Source organism: Meriones unguiculatus, chromosome 18, assembly GCF_030254825.1.
Source record: "Meriones unguiculatus strain TT.TT164.6M chromosome 18, Bangor_MerUng_6.1, whole genome shotgun sequence".
NCBI classification, from domain to species: domain Eukaryota; kingdom Metazoa; phylum Chordata; class Mammalia; order Rodentia; family Muridae; genus Meriones; species Meriones unguiculatus.
This window is the reverse complement of record NC_083365.1, coordinates 22,493,383-22,511,180: the sequence shown is the minus strand read 5'-3', so window position 1 is coordinate 22,511,180 and position 17,798 is coordinate 22,493,383. Positions and strand designations below refer to the sequence as shown.

The 17,798-nt window shown below is 52.1% G+C and overlaps 1 protein-coding gene across 1 annotated transcript; it reads left to right on the top strand.

Annotated features, from left to right (window-relative positions):
* The first annotated feature begins 4,836 nt into the window (after window positions 1-4,836).
* Spint1 (serine peptidase inhibitor, Kunitz type 1) lies at window positions 4,837-17,746 on the top strand. The gene is made up of 11 exons (XM_021640601.2): window positions 4,837-4,984; window positions 5,192-5,734; window positions 13,370-13,497; window positions 13,725-13,857; window positions 13,947-14,117; window positions 14,271-14,297; window positions 14,583-14,708; window positions 14,825-14,875; window positions 16,314-16,484; window positions 16,644-16,691; window positions 17,031-17,746. The coding sequence occupies exons 2-11, from the start codon at window positions 5,278-5,280 to the stop codon at window positions 17,228-17,230; spliced, it is 1,512 nt and encodes a 503-aa protein (XP_021496276.1). The 5' UTR covers window positions 4,837-4,984; window positions 5,192-5,277; the 3' UTR covers window positions 17,231-17,746.
* Window positions 17,747-17,798: the final 52 nt, after the last annotated feature.

Below are 17,798 nucleotides of genomic sequence, written 5' to 3'. Positions count from 1 at the left end.
CCTTGCTGCTTCTGCAGATGACCTGGATTCGGATCACCCACACCGTAACGCGTAACTGTTCTTAACTCCAGTCTAGGAGGAGCTGACGCCCTCTGCTGGTCACCGTAGCCACTGCATGCACACAATGAACTTCAATGTAAACAGGCAAAACACACCTACACCTTATAAAAAATAAATAAATTTTTTTGAGACAGGATCTCTTTATGTAGTCCTGGCTGTCTTAGAACCAACTATGTAAGGCAAGGTGGCCTCTCGCTCACAGAGATCTGCTTTCCTCTGCCTCCCCAGTGCCGGAATTAAATAAACGGAACTGCCACCACGGCTGGCTCAATTCAATACATTTTTTGAGAGGGAGCTGGATACGATGTCCCACGACTGCAACCCCAGACCTTGAGAGGGGCAAGCAGGTGGATGAGGTCGATATCCTCAGCTACATGAGTCCTTCTCTCAAAACAATAAAAAGGTCAGCTTTCCTTTGTCATGATGCTAGTCTTCCGTTTCAGTTATTATTGACATGTTCTCCGGTTAGATCAGTCCCTGGAGCCATGCAGATAAGGGCAACGGGGGCCAGAGAGAGTCGCAAAGAGACTAGTACAGAGAGACCAGGAGAGACTGTAAAAGGGGGAGTGAGTTGGGGCTAAATAGAATGAATTATGGCATTCTGTGTTCCTGTCTTTATTATAGACACTCATGCTATGTTTTGTTTTGTTTTGTTTTCAAGATTTATTTATTATTCATACAGTATACCAGAAGAGGGCACCAGATCTCAGTATAGATGGTTGTGAGCCACCGTGCGGTTGCTGGGAATTCAACTCAGGACCTTTGGAAGAACAGGCAGTATTCCTAACTTCTGCCCATCTCTCCAGACTCCTTGTTTTTGTTTTTTTTGAGACAGGGTTTCTCTGTGTATCCTTGGCTGTCCTAGACTTGCTTTGTAGACCAGGCTGGACTCAAACTCACAGAGATCCATCTGCTTCTTCCGAGTGCTAGGAACACAGGCGTGCGCCACTGTGCCCAGCTGGCATCCATGTTCTTTAAAGGAAAACTGGAAAATATTTTTAAAGTTTTGATGACGAGCCATGCATGGTGGCACAGACCTGTAATTCTAACACTTCTGTGTTAGTGTTCTCTTACGTACAAGCTATCTGGGAAGGTAGGAATCCAACTGTGACAAAGCCCTTCCTCCCCAGCATACCATTATGGGAATCACTCTGCCAGAGGCTGTGGAAACCCAGAATATCCAGAGAAGGGTTGGCATCCACTAGTTTCTGCTCCCGGTATCTGTAGAGTGAGCAGCTGGAGGATTTGCAATTGACAGAGGAAAACGTGGTCCCTGGCACCAAGATCTACTACATGAAACCACTTAAGAGTAAGCAATGGGGACACTCACGGTGGGGGGAGTTAACAGCATGAAAAGACTTCCTTTTTTAAGAACCTCGGTTCAGTTCCCAGGCCCCATGTGGAAGTTCACAAAGTTACCCCAGTTCCTGGAGGACCCAATATCCTTGGGAGATGGAGACAGGAGGAACCCTGGGACTTGCTAGCAAACCCGTGAGCTCCAGTTTCAGTGAGACACTCAGACACTAAGGTCAAGTGACAGAGGGACAGCTTAGCGATTAAAACGCTTGCTTTGCGAGAGTGAGACCGAGTTTGGCTCCTCAGAAACCCACATAAATGCCAGACGGGCAAGGCAGCTGGCCTAGAACTCCACACTCACGGCAGGAGACAGAGGGGATCCCAGAGCAAGCTGGCTGGATAAGAGACCCTTATCCAGGTTTCCGTGAGTAAGACTGATGACAGACGATTCCTGACGTCAATTGCCTCCTCACAAAAGCAACACATATGCACCCCTTCCCCTCTGTACACTCACAGGAGTTGGAGGGAAAACAAGAGAAAAAAAATTCAACATAAGGCAGCAAGTAATTGAAGAAGACACCCAATATTAACGTCTGGTCTACACACACACACACACGAATACATACATACATACACACATACATACCATACAAACACACATCATGTCTCAAAAGCCCACAACCAAAATAACAAAAGCAGTTTATCTAGCAAATGCTTCCAGAGACTCAAAGTCCAAGATCTGACACTCAGGCGTGGCAGGAGCCTGACACAGGGTCATAACAAAACTGGAAAAGAAGGGTGAATGGGTGTGTGCAGAAAAAAGCCACAAGGGGCAACCTCATTCTATAACCTGTTCTCATGGTAACTCATCCAGTCCTGCAAGAATCAACCCAGTTCCTTCTTAATGATCTAATTACCACCACAAGGCCCCACCTCTGGACACCCGGGCAACGGCAAATTTCAACACGAGCTTCCAAAGGGACCGAACCGTATGGAAACCACAGCAATGGGCATTGCAAAAACAAACAAACTAAAATGGCTGCTCATCACTTGAAAAATGATTTCATTTCAGGCCCGGTGAAGCTGAAGTAGGAGCGGAACTCCCAGATGAAGTCAGAAGGGCAAGTACCATAAAGGCCAGGGTTTAGGTGCTGAAGCAATGAAGTTGGCCCACCTTAGGGCTGAGCGGCTGCTGCATGACCCGACATGTTAGTTCACCTGTCTGTTTCGGTACAGTGGAAATAAAACAGAACCTACCTCCTTGGTTTGGTTGGCTTACTTTGGGTTATTTGTGGGAAGTGCTTAGGAACAAGGTCTGGGTATTTTCAGAGCCTGATGAATGTGTCTGCTTGGTTTGTGCAGCGCTGAAGAACCAAACTCTAAATTTCTGTGCCTATAAAGCAAGTGTTCTACCACCCAGAGTTACATCTCTAGGTGGTTAAGTAAACCCAAATACGAGGCTTTAGTTTTGCTTTGCCTCATCTCATCTCTGGGTCTCATATAGCCCAGGCTGGACTCAAAGCTCAATTTGTAACCAAGACTGGCTTTGAACTCCTGATCTTCCCTGCCTCCTCCTACCAGATGCTTCGATTATAAGCATGTACCACCACACCCTGCTTTAAATATAGGTATTTTTAATATCGCGCTTATAATGAATGTAATCACAAACTTCTGGCAGTGTGGTATTACGATGAGGTGATATTCTCCTGTGTTAGTGTTCTCTTACGTACAAGCTATCTGGGAAGGTGGGAATCCAACTGCGACAAAGCCCTTCCTTCCCCAGCCCTTTCCTTCCCCATGTTGTTTCCCCAGCATACCATTATGGGCATCGCTATGCCAGGGGCTGTGGAAACCCAGAATATCCAGAGAGTTAACAGCAGGAAAAGACTTCTTTTTTTAAGAACCTTGGTTCCGTTCCCAGGCCCCATGTGCACAGAGTTACCCCAGTTCCTGGAGGACCCAATGTCCTGGATGGTCTCAACAGGCACACACATATACGGGCACTCATACACGTAACCTTTTTTTACTTTTTTTTTTTTTTTTTAATTTAAAATTCTGAGACAGGGTTTCTCCGTGTAGTCCTGGCTGTCTTGAGACTTACTCTGTAGACCAGGCTGGCCTCAAACTCAAAGATCTGCCTGACTCTGCCTCCCAAGTGCTGGGACTAAAGGCATGCGCCACCACCGCCTGGGAAATCTTTCAGACTCTAAGATATGTTGTATGGGTAGGGGTGTGTCTCTGTGAGTGGATGCCACCTTCACACAGGTGCTTGAGGAGGCCAGAAGAGGGCTTCAGAGCCCCTGCAGATGGAGTTGCCGGAGGCTGTGAGTCTTGAGATGTGGCTGCTGGGAACTGAACTCCAGTTCTCCAAAAGAGTAGCAAGTGCTCTTAACTGTTGGGCCATCTCTCTTGTCCTCCTTTTTTTATGGGGGTGGGGGGAGCACAAAGAGGACAAATCCTGCCAGATGCCGTGATTTCTCTCTGTAATCCCGCCACTAGGAAGTGAGGCAGAAGAACGTGACTTCCAGGCCAGAACCAACGAGGTCTATCGAGGCCTTGCCTCGTAAATAAATTAATCTGAAGAGAAACAGGACTAACCAACGTCGATGTCCTGTAGACACCTGCTATGTAGAGGGTGGCCTGAGTGTTTTTCACTAAGGAAAAACAATGAGCTTGGCATCAAGGTGTCTACTGTTCTGTGGGCGCCACTAACTGAGCCCTTCAGTGGGCTGGGAAAGAGGGGTCAACGACTCTCTGGGAATCTGGTTCCCCCTCTTGGGTTAGGAGAGTAAACCTGAGATTGGGGGGGTGGGGAGGACAGCTTACCAAAAAAGGTGAAGAGTTCAAAAGGAAATGTTAATACAGAATGAGGGAGAGGCTCCAACAAAGGGGAATGCACTCGTTTGGGTGAAACAGGGAAGCCGGGATACCAGGAATCACCTGTTGGTCAACTCCGGCAGAGCGGAGGGCTGTCCTGAGCCGCGCCACTGCAGCATCCCGGAGGCTGGTTTTCACAAACGCAACCTACAGAGCTTCGGGGTTCTCCTCCTGCCGGGAAATGATGTCCCGAGGGCAGGCCACGGGCGGCGAAATCGTTTGCATAAGCTTCCCCCGACGTGCCTCTTCCAAACCCTTCTCAAAAGCCTCCATCCAGCCAAAGGCAGGGAATACCGGCTCTAACCGGAAAGGGAGGCCAGAGGCAGCCGCACCTGCGCCACCTCGCAGCGGCGTCGCAGCCCAGCGTGGGCTTTCGGGATGCCCTCCCGGTGCTCCTGGTACCCAACGAGCCGGCCGGACTCCGTGGAGCCGGCGTAGGGCCGCCTCCAGGGCACGCGAGCCTCACCCACGCCGCCGGGCGTCCGGATACCAGCGGGAGCCGCGGTGGGGTCTGGGGTGGCGGGGCCGCTGGGCGGGTCCAGCCGGAAGTTCTGCTGGGCACGGCGGGTGGGCGGGGCCGGCGGCTCAGGGGTTAATGTTCGCCCCGCCCCGGCCGCGCTGACTCAGTTTCACCAGAAACTGGAATCGGGGGAGGCGGAGGAGGAGGCGGCTGATCTTTCCGCGCACCCGGAGGAAGCCGGGCGGAAGCCGGGCGGGATCTACGGCAGCTCCACCCCGCTCACCTGCACAGGTAGCCCGGGCGGACGGGAGGCGGAGGCCCGGCGGGCTCCGAGCATGATCGGCGGCCGCCTGTCCTGTGCCGGGGTCCGCGAGCCCCCGAGCCGTGCCCTGCCCGACGTCGGCGGCCGGGTGCTCGGAGTGTGCGTGGGCTGACCGGCCCGCGTGCGCCTCTCTGCCCGAGCTGACCAGGTGTGTCTCCCGTCCCCTCCCGTCTCAGGTCTCCAGCCCCGTCGGCACCCGGAGGCCCGCACTGTGAAGGTGACCCCCGCCCTGGGGAGGAGGGCGACGGCCCCCGGGGGCACGATGGCGCGCCGCGGCCTGGCGCGGGCCGGCTTCTCGACGGTCGGCCTGTGGCTCCTGTGCGCGCTTGGTCTCCGGGGCACTGAGACAGGGGTGCCGTCTGCACCCCCTGAGCTTCCCGGGGGAGCCGCCTGCTTGAGCCGCTTTACCAGCGGGGTGCCGTCTTTTGTGCTCGACACGGAAGCTTCGGTCAGCAACGGGGCCACCTTCCTGGGCTCCCCGACGGTGCGCCGCGGCTGGGACTGCGTGCGTGCCTGCTGCACTACCCAGAACTGCAACCTGGCGCTGGTGGAGCTGCAGCCGGACGGCGGCGAGGACGCCATCTCCGCCTGCTTCCTCATGAACTGCCTGTACGAGCACAACTTCGTGTGTAAGTTCGCTCCGAAGGAGGGCTTCATCAACTACCTTACCCAGGACCTTTACCGCTCCTACCGCGAGCTGCGGACCCGAGGCTTTGGAGGTGAGGAGGGTTGCCGGCCCGAAGGGATGGGCAGGTTATGGAGTCTTGGCGAAGAGAACAATAACAGCAGAAAAGAAGTTGGGGAGGAGAGCCCTTTATCGACTGCCTTTGAAGTAGGCAGTATTTCATAAACAAAAGGAAGGAGGCGGGAGAGAGGCATCTCAGGGCCCGGCTTCTGGTTCCTGAACTGTTCAGAGTTGACGCTCTGAAGGCCTGGCCCGGGCTGTGCCTATGAGAGAAATGAGGTGGCTCTCTGGGTTTCCCTAGCTCTGTCGCTGATGGGCTGAGTCAGGGAATGTTGATGTGGCTAAGTGGCTAGAAAGGCACCCTGGCCAAGAACTGTCCTGGGCACTTTGAGACCTTGACAAATGAACCTGACTGTGGTCTCCTCAAAGGCCAGGTTAGCGTCTCTGTCCTCGGATTAGATGGGCTTTTGCAGCCGGACCTGTGACACAGCCAGGCCCCAGACAATAAAGAACAAAGTCAGGCAAAGGTTTTCCTCAGGGAAGGGGACCGTGCTGTGGGTACCGTCTCCTAGAGGCTCTGTCTCTGGTGAGGCCTGCCGGGTGAGTCAACCTGCTGGTATGTGTATGTGGTAGGTGAGGGATGTCAGCTGCCCGGGCAGGTGTGTGTGTGCGCCTGTCCTCGTGAGCCAAGCAGGGCTGTCCCTGCTTACGGTGTGATAGCCTAGCTGTCTGTTCACCTTGTTTACTTCTGAGGATGGAGGCAAAGTGGGGAACAGAGATCCTCCCTTTTGTCTCAGGATGGACTGCGCAGTCAGTTGTGAGCATGGCTGTAGCGTGTGCTTCTTCATCATTCCCTGCCTGTTCTTTCTTGCCAGGAGTGGGTTACAGTCATAACTTCTGCTGGTCCTTCATATTTCACTCACGGTGCAGGTTCCCGTCTCTGTCTCTAGTCTCTGGAAGAGGTGCTACTTGTATCTGCTTTTTAGAACAGGAAACTGCGCCTCCTGCGTTAAATTATTTGCCCATATCTGGCGCAGTGGCACACACTTTTAGCTCTAGAACTTTGGAGACAGAGACAAATGGGATCTGAGTCCGAGGCCAGCCTGGTCTACAGAGCGAGTTCCAGGGCATCCAGGGCTACACAGAGAAACCGTGTATTGAAAAACGAAAGAAGAAAATAATAAAATTTCCAGGGTAACATCCCTAAATGGTAAGCCTGGGGGTCTACTCCAAAAGTCCTGTTGTGTTTCACATAGGACCACCTTTCTGTTAGAACCCTAGCACTCCCATCTCATAACCCAGCAGCCAGCAGAACCAGAGAGTGTGGGGGACAGGACCAGTGCAGGCTCTCCGGCCTTTTTCTGAGCCACTACCTATTGCAGACTAAGGGTCTGCTCTTCTCTCTAACCTTCCGACAGCTCTCCTTGGTCTCTGGGAACACCTGAGGTGGGGATTCTGGAAAGTGGGAGATGCCCTCTGTGGGCTAGGCTGGCCCGTGGAAGCTCACTTGGTCAGGGCCGGAGCCTGTTCCACAAGGAAGCAGCCTTAGTGTAGGTGGTGATGACTCCTGTTGGATGTGGTGCCTTTCTACTCTGACAGAAGCTTGTCGGAGGCCTGGTCCGGGGCCAGAACCTGAGTGTCTGGATCTGGGCCACTTGGTCCTAGGGCCAGCCTTCCTCTTTCGGAAACCCCCAGAAATGGCCCATGTGGCGTGAAATAGGATAGACTGGGGATTTCCTGGAACATTTAAGGAGCTTGTTAGGGCTTAGGTTGTGTGCCCTTCGGGCCATTCTAGGCCACGTCAGGGTGCTGCTGTACTTGGGGGAGTAGGGAAGCTAAGTGTGTCAGTGGCCCCACTGTCCGCCAAGTCAGGCTGGTAGACTAGAGGGGATATGTGAGGGTGCCTAAGCCATCGATTCCTGTGTCGATGGAAGGAGTCCTTCCCAGGATGGGTGGCTTCCATCCCTTTTCCCAGCTTGTGGCCAGGGCAGGCCAGATCCCAGGCCAGTAACTCGGTCCTTCTCCTTGTACCTGTGCCCCTCCACCACGGCCTGTTGGCTTAGGAGATGGAATCTGCATTTGCCTGGTTACGTCCTGAGGCCTGGTTTTATTGCCCTTCCAGCCCTTTGCTCTCTTGAGGGTAAGGAATAAGGGAGTGGTGGCAAGGTAGGGCATTTACCCCTTGGTCTCCGAGCTTGGCACATGTTCAGGAGGGTGGGGGGACTGCTCCGCCCCACCCTCTGCCTGTCACTTCCACTGAGGGGGGCTGGGGCTAGACGGCCGTAGCATGTTCATCTGCTTCCCCCTTTCCTACAGCTGGTAGCTTTTTCACTTATCACGAAGGGTCTGGTGAATCCAGCCCAACCCCTGGCCAGCCTTGTTCCAGGTGATCACTTTCTGTTCCTCTTTTGCCCTCTTGCTTCCCTATTCTTTTGTTCCCTGCTTTCTCTTCTTTGCTTTTTTTTTTTTTCCTTCCTTTCTTTTACCCTAGCTCCAACCTTGAGCTTCTATGTTAAGAAAGGCTTCTACCACCAAGCCACATCCCTGGCCTTTTTTATAAAACTTTGAGATGGGGTCCCATAAGGCCGACATTGAACTAGCTTGATAGCCCATGTAGTTCCTGAACTTAGATCTTCCTGCCTCTGTCTTTTCAATGTTTGAAATTACAGACCCGTGACACTAGGCCCAGAAAACCCTGCCTCCTTTTTCTTAAGTCCCTGGAATCCAGTTCCCATTTTCTCAGATTGTAGGTCTCAGTATTATTTGGCCTGTGTCCCTGTGAAACCTCTACTCTCCCATTCATTACCCTGTCACAAAGTCTCCTCTCTGTGACTCAGGCCCCTACAGCTGTCCTTATCGAGTTGCTCTTTGAGCACTTTTATGCTCTCCATAACCCTCTGTAGAGCCACCCTTGACACACTCCTACTTGGAGGCTTCACGCATGCATTTGGGCAGTGGCTTGCCAGCTGGAATTATTTACAATAATGATGACTAGGAAACAACTTTAGAGAATGTCTGCACATACTTTAGCTGAATATTGTGATGCCATTTGAATAATAATAAGACCATGCTGGCAAGATGGCCCAGTGGGTAAAGGTGCTTGCCACCAAGCCTGGCAACTTGGTTTGTTCTCCAGAGCCCATGCCATAGAGGGAGGGAATTGACCCCCAGAGGTTGTCCTCAGACCTCCACATTCATCCTTGACATGACTGTGCCCACACAGAAGCACAACATATACATACTAAACAAACAAACAAATGTAGTAATGCGAATCCCTAAGGCCATATGGTTTAGGAAGGAAACGAATTTAAATACTTTCCCTCGGCCTGACAGGAGAGCACAGATCTGTGGGCTCAGCCCTGGGGAGGGTGAGTTTTTCAAGTCTGAAAGCTAGCCCTGGCTAGGTTACAGGCCAGTCAGGTTACACAGTGAGACCCTGTCTAAATGAGAGAGAGAGAGAGAGAGAGAGAGAGAGAGAGAGAAATACTTTCTTTTTAGTAGATTCTCTTCCCTGATCCCCTTCCCCACTCGAGAGAAAACATGCCTTTAAGGAACCCTGGGGTTTTAAGGTTTGTTTGCTTTGTTTTGTTTTTATATTTGTTTGTATGTTCATTTGTCAGGGGGTCACGGAGGTCAGAGAGTAATGTACAGGAATCTGTTCTCTCTCTTTGTGGGTCCTGGGGACCAAACCCAGGTCACGCTTGGTGGCAGATACCTTCCCCTGCCGAGCCATCTTACTGGCTCAGAGTGCCATTTTGGGTAGGGCGTGAGCAATGGAGACAGACAGGCCTGGGTTCAAATCTCACTTTTAACATTTGAAAACTGAGTCATGGTGCTAGAGTTCATGGATAAGAACTGAGCCATGCCTCTTGGGTGTCAATTTGCTCATCCAGTAAGAGTGAAAAATGCAGGCATAGCAGGGTGGCTACGAAGTGAGTAGCCTAAATACTATGTATTTTAGGTTTTCTGTGCCATGCACTGCACAGCAGGTGTGGTGACCACCGTGGCCATGGAAAAGCAGCCATAGGCAAAGTACGAGGAGGGGCAGGGCTTCCTTCCAACTTACCCATACCCCACCCCCACTCCGCTGCCGATCAAGGCCAGGGCCTTGTGCATGCCAGGTGAAAGAGGACAGATAGCTAGACTGATGATTGTCCACCCAGGCTAACCCCCTGGTGTAGCCTGCTGTGGTGTCCGGCACACACTCCCTGCATCCACCAATCTGCAGCTTTATTCCCTTTATTAGTGTATCTCCAAGTCTGTCGGTGAGAGAGAGAGAGAGAGAGTTCAGGTTCAGCTTCTCTGTGAGGAAACCACAGCTTCTTTTCTTCATCTTCTTCCTCTTCTGCTTGGCTCTGGGTCTTCCTTCCCCATTTCCAGAGCCTCTCGGGAGAAGCTGAAAGTGTCTGCCCACTGCTGTTTCTCTATTTCTTTACTTTCCTTGGCTGCCCTGTGACTCAGACCCCTCCTGTCACATCCTTCCTGCACCTCTGGCCCTTGTTCACCTGCCAGCCTTCTTGCGCCACAGAAACTCTTCCAGTCAGATGTTTCAGTGCTGGTGCCTGGAGCCGGAGCCGAGGGACCCTAGGCCCCTCCCGCAGGACTCCTGAAGCTCGTTATGCATTACAGAGGTCAAGAGCTGGGGTAGCCAGGCTTCCGCAGCTCCTGCGCACTGCTTTCTTCCCGTATCACTGTTTGTCTAATGTTGGACGGGCACTCCTGGTGTAGCCAAGCACCCTGACGTACATCCAGAAAACTCTAAGCTTTGTCTCTGCCCAGCCATGTCCTTACTGTCCACAGAGGTAGCCTTACGGCTTCCTAATTCCTTTTCAGTTTATTTGCTGTTGTTGTTAGTTACTTTAGAGTGTGTGTGTGTGTAATGTATGTGTAGTTAGGTGTGCACCTACAGGCGGGGGGGGGCAGAGGTAGACATCAAATACCTTCCTCGGTTAGTCCCTGTTTTTTGTTGTTTTGAGACAGGGTCTCGCTTTGTAGTCAAACATGCCTCAGACTCAAAGAGATCCACCTTTCTCTGCCTCTGGAGTGAATTTGCCACATCTGGCTCCATTCCCCGCCCGCCTTTTTTTTTAAGATTTTTTTTTTCGCCTGCATGTATGTCTGTGTGAGGGTGCTAGATCCCCTGGGACTGGAGTTATAGACACTTGTGAGCTGCCATGCGGGTGCTGAGAATCGAACCTGGGTCCTCTGGAAGAGCAGCCAGTGTTCCCAACTGCTGAGGCATCTCTCCAGCCCTGGCTCTACCTTTCTCGAGACAGGGTCTTTTTCAGAGGCTGCAGCGCACTGAGTCTATGGCCAGTGAGCTCCGGGGATCATATTGTCCCTGCCTCTAGTATGGGGGATTACACATGTGGAAAAACCGCTATGCCTCTTTTCACGTGGATGCCAGGGTTGGAGCTCAGACCTCTTGCTTACATGACAGACACTTTACTAAGCCAACTCTTCAGCACAGTTTCTTGTGGTTTTCTTTTTTAACCATAACTCCAAGCACACTAAGGACTCACTATGCTCTTAATTGGGTTAATAAGTCGGGTGATTTGTAACTTGCTCATGGGGGAATTATTTCACAGATATCCCCTGTTCTTCCTCATAATCAAGTTAAAAAAAATGGTAAAAGTCTGCCTTCCCTTCTATTGAAAGCTTCCCTTTCCTCTGATAGCCCACCCTGCTACCTTCTCCGACTTGGTGTTTTGTTTTGGTTTGTTGGTTTGGTTTGGTTTTGGTTTTGAGACAGGATCATGCTCTGCGGTGTAAGCTGACGTGGAACTCTGTGTGACAAAACTGGTCTTAAATTCGCCTCCCTCTTGTCTCAGACTCTCAAGCGCGGGGATCACAAATGTGTGCCACCAAGTTTGGCTTTTCTGTTTCTTGTGTTTTAATGTATGTGTGCATGAAATGTGGTGTAAATACACACACGTGTGCATAGATGTGTGTGCGGAGGCCAGAGGACGATCTCGGGTGTCATTCCTTGGGGGCCATTCATCTGTCTTTGCTTGAGAATGGATGTCTCACTGGTCTGGGACTTAACAAGTCAGCCAGGCTGGCCAGCCAGTGAGCCCCAGAGCACCTCCTGTCTCTGCCTCCCCAGGGCTGGGGTGTGAGTGCTTGCCATTTCATCCGGCGTTTTGATATGGGTTCTGGGAATTGAACTCAAGTCCCTGTGCTCCTAAGGTAGTACTTTAGTCACAGAGCATTCTCCCTGTCCTTGTTTTGTTTTGTTTCACAGTGTGCTAACCATGACCCTGGTGGGGGAGATGTAGCCTGGTACATGCTAGTCGATAGCGCGGCACTTTGCCGCTTCTCGTTCTCACGGTGGCAGTTATCCCGGATAATCTAGACGTCCTTCACATCACCATTACACAAAGACCCTTTCCAAATACGGTCATATTCCTGGGGTCGAGGATGGGGCCTCTGTGCTTACCGCTCTGACGTGACCCCTAACACACAGATGAAGGCCGCCTCACGCTCAAGCTGTTGGGTCCAGCTAGGAAAGTCGTGGCTCTTGAAAACCCCTTTTAGCTGATGGCAGAGCACCCTGTCCCATCATCCCTCACCCTGCCACACCAGGGCCATCTCTGCTGTTTCCCCTAGCACTCTGCTAAAGGCCTCTGTCCAGACTGGCTTCTCAGCATGGTCAGGGCTAGGGGGGAGCGATGCCTTTTTGTTTGTTTGTTTTTCTTATTGTGTATGAATGTATTTGTCACCAGTGTGTGTCTGTGCACCACTTGAGTGCCTGGTGCCCACGGAGGCCAGAAGAGGGCATCAGAAACCTGCAACTGGAGTTATAGATGGTCCTGAGCCACCATGTGGGTTTAAGCGCCTTTGCTCTTACTGAGCTATCTATCAGGACCCCCCCAAGCACCCATTTGTTTGTTTGTTTGTTTTTCAAAATCTAGTATTTCGCATCCTAGGCTGAATTCAGACTTGCTGTGTATCCTAGGACAACTTTATGATCCTCCTGCTTCCACCTCCTTAGTGCTGGGATTCCAGGCATGCTCTACCAGGCCTGGTTTTAGCTAGCACTAGGGAATCTAATCCAAGTGCTTGTCAGTGCTAGTCAAGCAGTCTACCAGTGGGGCTATATGATACCTTTTTGGGTTTTGTTTTGTTTGTTTGTTTGTTTGTTTGATTGATTGGTTGGTTGGTTTTTTGAGACAGGGTTTCTCTGTATAGCCTTGGCTGTCCTGGACTTGCTTTATAGACCAGGCTGGCCTCGAACTTACAGATATCTGCCTGCCTCTGCCTCCCAAGTGCTGGGATTAAAGGCTTGTGCCACCATCGCCGGGCTAAACGATGACTTTTTCATCACACACTTTTTTTTTTTTTTTTGGTTTGGCTTTTAAAGAAATTGTTGCTTGAACTTTTTTTAAGAAGTCAGCAGAAGTACCTGCTTATTGTAGAAAATTAAACAGACTTTTCTCCCCTCCCCATCCCCATGTTTGCGCACACACATACCATGTCCTTTTTTTCCTAAGTGAGATCAAATAGCCCGTAGTATATAGTATTCAGTTATTTGCTTCAGACAATATAGTAGTGATAATGTGACTATGTAGAGAGCAAGGTCCTGGCTTTGTTGAGAGCCCTCTTTGTGCTTCTTCGGGCTTCTGAGTCCTCTATCCACTGACAGCCGATTTTACTTCCTGTCCCTCAGGGTCCCAGATCCCTCGAACCTGGGTGGGCATAGACTTGAAGGTACAGCGGCAGCAACCCCTGGTGCTGAGAGATGGAGACAACACAGACTGGCACCTGCTGCAAGGTGACAAAGATGCCAGAGTAGAGGTGAGACAGTGGGCTGGGTCCCTGGCCTTGCCCACAGCTTCCTGAGACTCCTTCCTGGGCTGTATAGGCCAACCACTGGCTCATTTGGTGTTGGCTAGCGGAAAGATCAGGATTCGTTGGCTACCGAGTCCCCATGCTCTCCCAGGGACCGGGTGTGTGGCCGGGAGGACCTGGGGTGGTCAGAGCATCAGGAAGTGTCCAAGCTTTATGATCGGTCTCGTGTGCAGAGAAAGCATCCGGATGAAGTGGAGCTGTGGGGACTGAAGGAAGGAACCTACATGTTCCAGCTGACGAGAACCGACCAGCCAGAGGACACAGCCAATCTGACCATCACCGTGCTAACTGCCAAGCAGACAGAAGGTGACTCGCAGTGGGCGCGAGGCGCCCGGAGCTCCCCTCGCTGCGCTGCTGACCCTCTGGCCCTGACTCACAAGCTCTCCTCCGTCTAGATTACTGCCTCGCATCCTACAAGGTGGGCCGCTGCCGGGGTTCCTTCCCACGCTGGTACTACGACCCCACGGAACAGATCTGCAAGAGTTTCACTTACGGAGGCTGCCTGGGCAACAAAAACAACTACCTGCGGGAAGAGGAGTGCATGCTGGCCTGCAAGGATGTCCAGGGTGGGTCTCTGAGAGGCAGCATCGGGGCTCGGGTGGCTTTGCCCAGAGTGGGTAGTTTTTCTGGTCAGGGACGTGGGATGGGGGTGCCCGCATCATCTCATCGTGGGTAGAGTCTGGCCACATCACCCATTAATCCTCTGTTTTCTCCCCCAGGAATTTCACCTAAAAGGCATCATCCAGGTGGGTTTTACTTTTCTTTCCCTGTTTCCTCCCCCGTCTTGGTCTTCAGCCCATATGATGACCAGACCCATGAGTAATCTGCCTTTGCTCAGCCCCCTCCCCCCACCGCCCCAATACAAACACCCAGCCCTTCCGACTCAGCAACTTCCTGTCAGGATCCACCCAGTTTACATACAGGAGGAGCTGGGGTTGGTGAAGAGTGGGCTCCTGATAGAGAGGGCCAAGGTCGATGATGGCCCCCTTAGTACCCGCTCTGTGCCTGAGCTTCACTTCACCCTTCCCCAGTGTGCTCCGGAAGCTGCCATTCCACCCAGTTCCGCTGCAGCAATGGCTGCTGTATCGACGGCTTCCTGGAGTGTGATGACACCCCAGACTGCCCTGATGGCTCCGATGAGGCCACCTGTGAAAAATGTGAGCCGGGGAACAGGAGAAGGGGTGGGGAGCAGGTGGGGAGAGCCTCACAGCTCTCCTTTCTGCCTCTGGGTTCCCCATGTTGGGCCTCAGCCTCTGACCTCTCATCCCTGCAGACACCAGTGGCTTCGATGAGCTTCAGAGTATCCACTTCCCCAGCGACAAAGGTAAGAGTCTCCCCGTTCCTGTGTCAAGGCAGGTTCTGACACTGCCAGCTCCACTGCTTCTAACCAGCAGCATCCCAGGGGTTTGCTGTGTGTGCAGGCCCTGGCCACAGAGCCAGGACCTTCTCAGCTCTCTTGGCTCATTTCCCAGACACCACTAGGCACCCGTTGTCTGATGACTTCATTACTGTAGCCTCGTTGAACATAATCACTGAATCCTGTGTGTTCAGGAAATAGTTCTGTCATCCATGTTAGGCCACCGGCACTTGACACCTCTGTCACCAGGGACTGAGGCTGGGCTCTATAGTAGAGCACCCAACCTACATTGCAAGGAACTTTGTGTCTTACCACTACTGGGGGAGGAGAGGAAACAAACAAACAAAGAACCCACCATGCAAATGTAAAATGTATTAAAAATAAAGATAATAGTTTGGTAATGATGGCTTAGGCCAGGAGGATCAGAAGTTCAAGGTCATCGTCTGCCACATAGAGAATTCAAAGCCAGTCTGTGGTACACAATATCCTCTATTAGAGGAAAAAATTGCCCAGGTACCATGGCACAGGCCTTTAAATCTCTGGCAGAGGCAGGCAGATCTCTGAGTTCAAAGCCAATCTTGTCTATAGAGTGAGGTCCAGGACAGCCAGGGCTACAAAACAAAACTAAAACAACAATAACAACAAAGAAAAAACCTTGAAGCTCAGTGGGTCTCAGCCTTCCTAATGCTGTGGCCCTTGAATGCACTTCCTCGTGTTGTGACCCCAACCATAAAATTCCTTTTGTTGCTACATCATAACTGTAATTTTGCTACCGTTATGGATCATAATGTACAGATCTGTTTTCCCATGGTCTTAAGTGAAAGGTCACTTGACCCCCAAAGGGATAGCCACCCCTCAAGCGGGATACTTTCTTGCCTGAGGCCCACTCTTTTTGTTAAAAGTTTAAATCACTGGATGGTAAGAGTCAGAGACCTTAACACAGAAGAGTTGCATTGAAAAGGAAAACTGTGGTGGGGCCAACGAGGTGGTTTGATGGGGGTAACGGCACTGGCTGCTAGGCCGGATGACCTAGGTTGGTTCTCTGGAAGTCAGTATGTTGGAAGGAGAAAACCAACTCCAGTGGTTGTCATCTGACCTCCCCTGTGTACTTGCATGTCATGGCACATGCACACACATACATACATACATACATACCCAAATAAAAAGTAAAAAAATAACAAAGTGTGTTTTTGAAACGTGAGTCTGAGCAGCAGTTCTCTTGGCGCCCAATACTGCTGTCCAGTGTGGTCCTGGCCTTTGAAAGTACTACAGGTGGGCCTTAGCAAAGCCGCAGCCGCCCTCGGCCTGGGGTGGGCTGTCGCGCTGTAGTCGCTGAAGGGGGCGGCGGGGCGGCTCCGTGGGCTCACTGGGCTCACTCCCCCCTTTGCGTGCTCCCTCCCCGCAGGGTACTGTGCGGAACTGCCAGACACTGGGCTCTGCAAGGAGAACATCCCACGCTGGTATTACAACCCGTTCAGTGAGCGCTGTGCCCGCTTCACCTATGGCGGTTGCTACGGCAACAAGAACAACTTTGAGGAGGAACAGCAGTGCCTTGAGTCCTGTCGCGGTGTCTCCAGTGAGCCGAGTGGCGGTGGCAGGGTGAAGGGGAAGATTTAGCTAGGCCATCGGTGGCGTCACTCCTCTACCAAGTGACAGCGGTGGCAGAGGGACTGTGGGGCTAGGCAGCCGGGTCTGGGGGCTTCGTGCTGACTGGCTTCTCCGTGTCGCTTTGCAGAGAAGGATGTGTTTGGTCTGCGGAGGGAGAGCTCCGTTCCCAGCATAGGTAAGCTCCGGTCTGTCCTGTCACCAGCCTGGACACGCTCAGGAACTGGCTCAGGAATGCCCAAGCCATGTTGAGAAGAATCCTGAGGTTACCCAGAGTGCACCATTGAGTAGTGAGCCCTGGCATAGGTAAAGGAGGGAGGCGCAGTGAACTGCCTGCCGCCTGTCAGCCACCAGAGCCCCTTGGGGCGTCTGGAAGCTGCTGTTTATGGAGGTCTGAGTTGGGTGTCCATCTGCTTCTACACATGACATGTATAGTCTTGGCCCATGCCGTAGAGTGAGGGTGGTGGGCATCAGAACCAGACAGGCCTCGGGAACAGCACTCTGTCCTCCCCCCCAGGCTCCGTGGAGGTGGCCATTGCTGTGCTCCTGGTCATTTGCATCATAGTGGTCGTGGCCATCCTCAGCTACTGTTTCTTGAAGAACCAGAGAAAGGACTTCCGAAGTCGCTACCAACCGCCCACCCCAGCCAGCTCCACCGTTTCCACCACCGAGGACACGGAACACCTGGTCTACAATCACACCACCCGGCCCCTCTGAGCCCGGGACTCGCCAGTCTCACCAGGTCCTGCTTGCTAAGACAGAGGCTAGAACCTGGGGACCAGACTCTTCTGCCTCCCTCACGGGCATACTTTGTCTCAGAAGCCACATCTCTAGGCCTCTCAGAGGAGCCTCAGCTGCACTCAGGCCAGTTCTGGAGAAGGCCCAAGAGCCTGGGAGGTGCAGAGCAGCCTTGAGCCAGGAGTACTGTACATAGAAGGACCTGCTCACCCAGGAGCCAGAGGAAGTTGGCACTTGGTGTCCTGTTCAGAGCTGTCTGTCCTCATCCAATGATGCTAGGCCCTAGGGTGGTGTCAGAGGCCAGTGGCTGACACTCTCCACAGCTGTCCTTCGGCTTTGCACAGTCCAACACTGAAGGATGTTTCTTTATAGTTCCTGCTGTAAATAATTGCTCAGGGGGACCAGGGTCATAGCTCAGTGGTAGAGCATGTGTGACCCCTGAGTGCTCTATACAGCACCACAAAAAATGAGATTAAAGTAAAAAATATAAACGTGTTTCTTTGAGTTCCTTCCCTCCCCCGCCTCTCCACCCTCCCTGTTGTCTTTG

Coding starts and splice junctions, on each gene's coding strand:
- Spint1 (XM_021640601.2), top strand. CDS start 5,278: ATGGCGCGCCGCGGCCTGGCGCGGGCCGGCTTCTCGACGGTCGGCCTG. Junction 5,735..13,369: donor GCGGACCCGAGGCTTTGGAG/GTGAGGAGGGTT, acceptor CCTGTCCCTCAG/GGTCCCAGATCCCTCGAACC. Junction 16,692..17,030: donor GAGCTCCGTTCCCAGCATAG/GTAAGCTCCGGT, acceptor CCTCCCCCCCAG/GCTCCGTGGAGGTGGCCATT.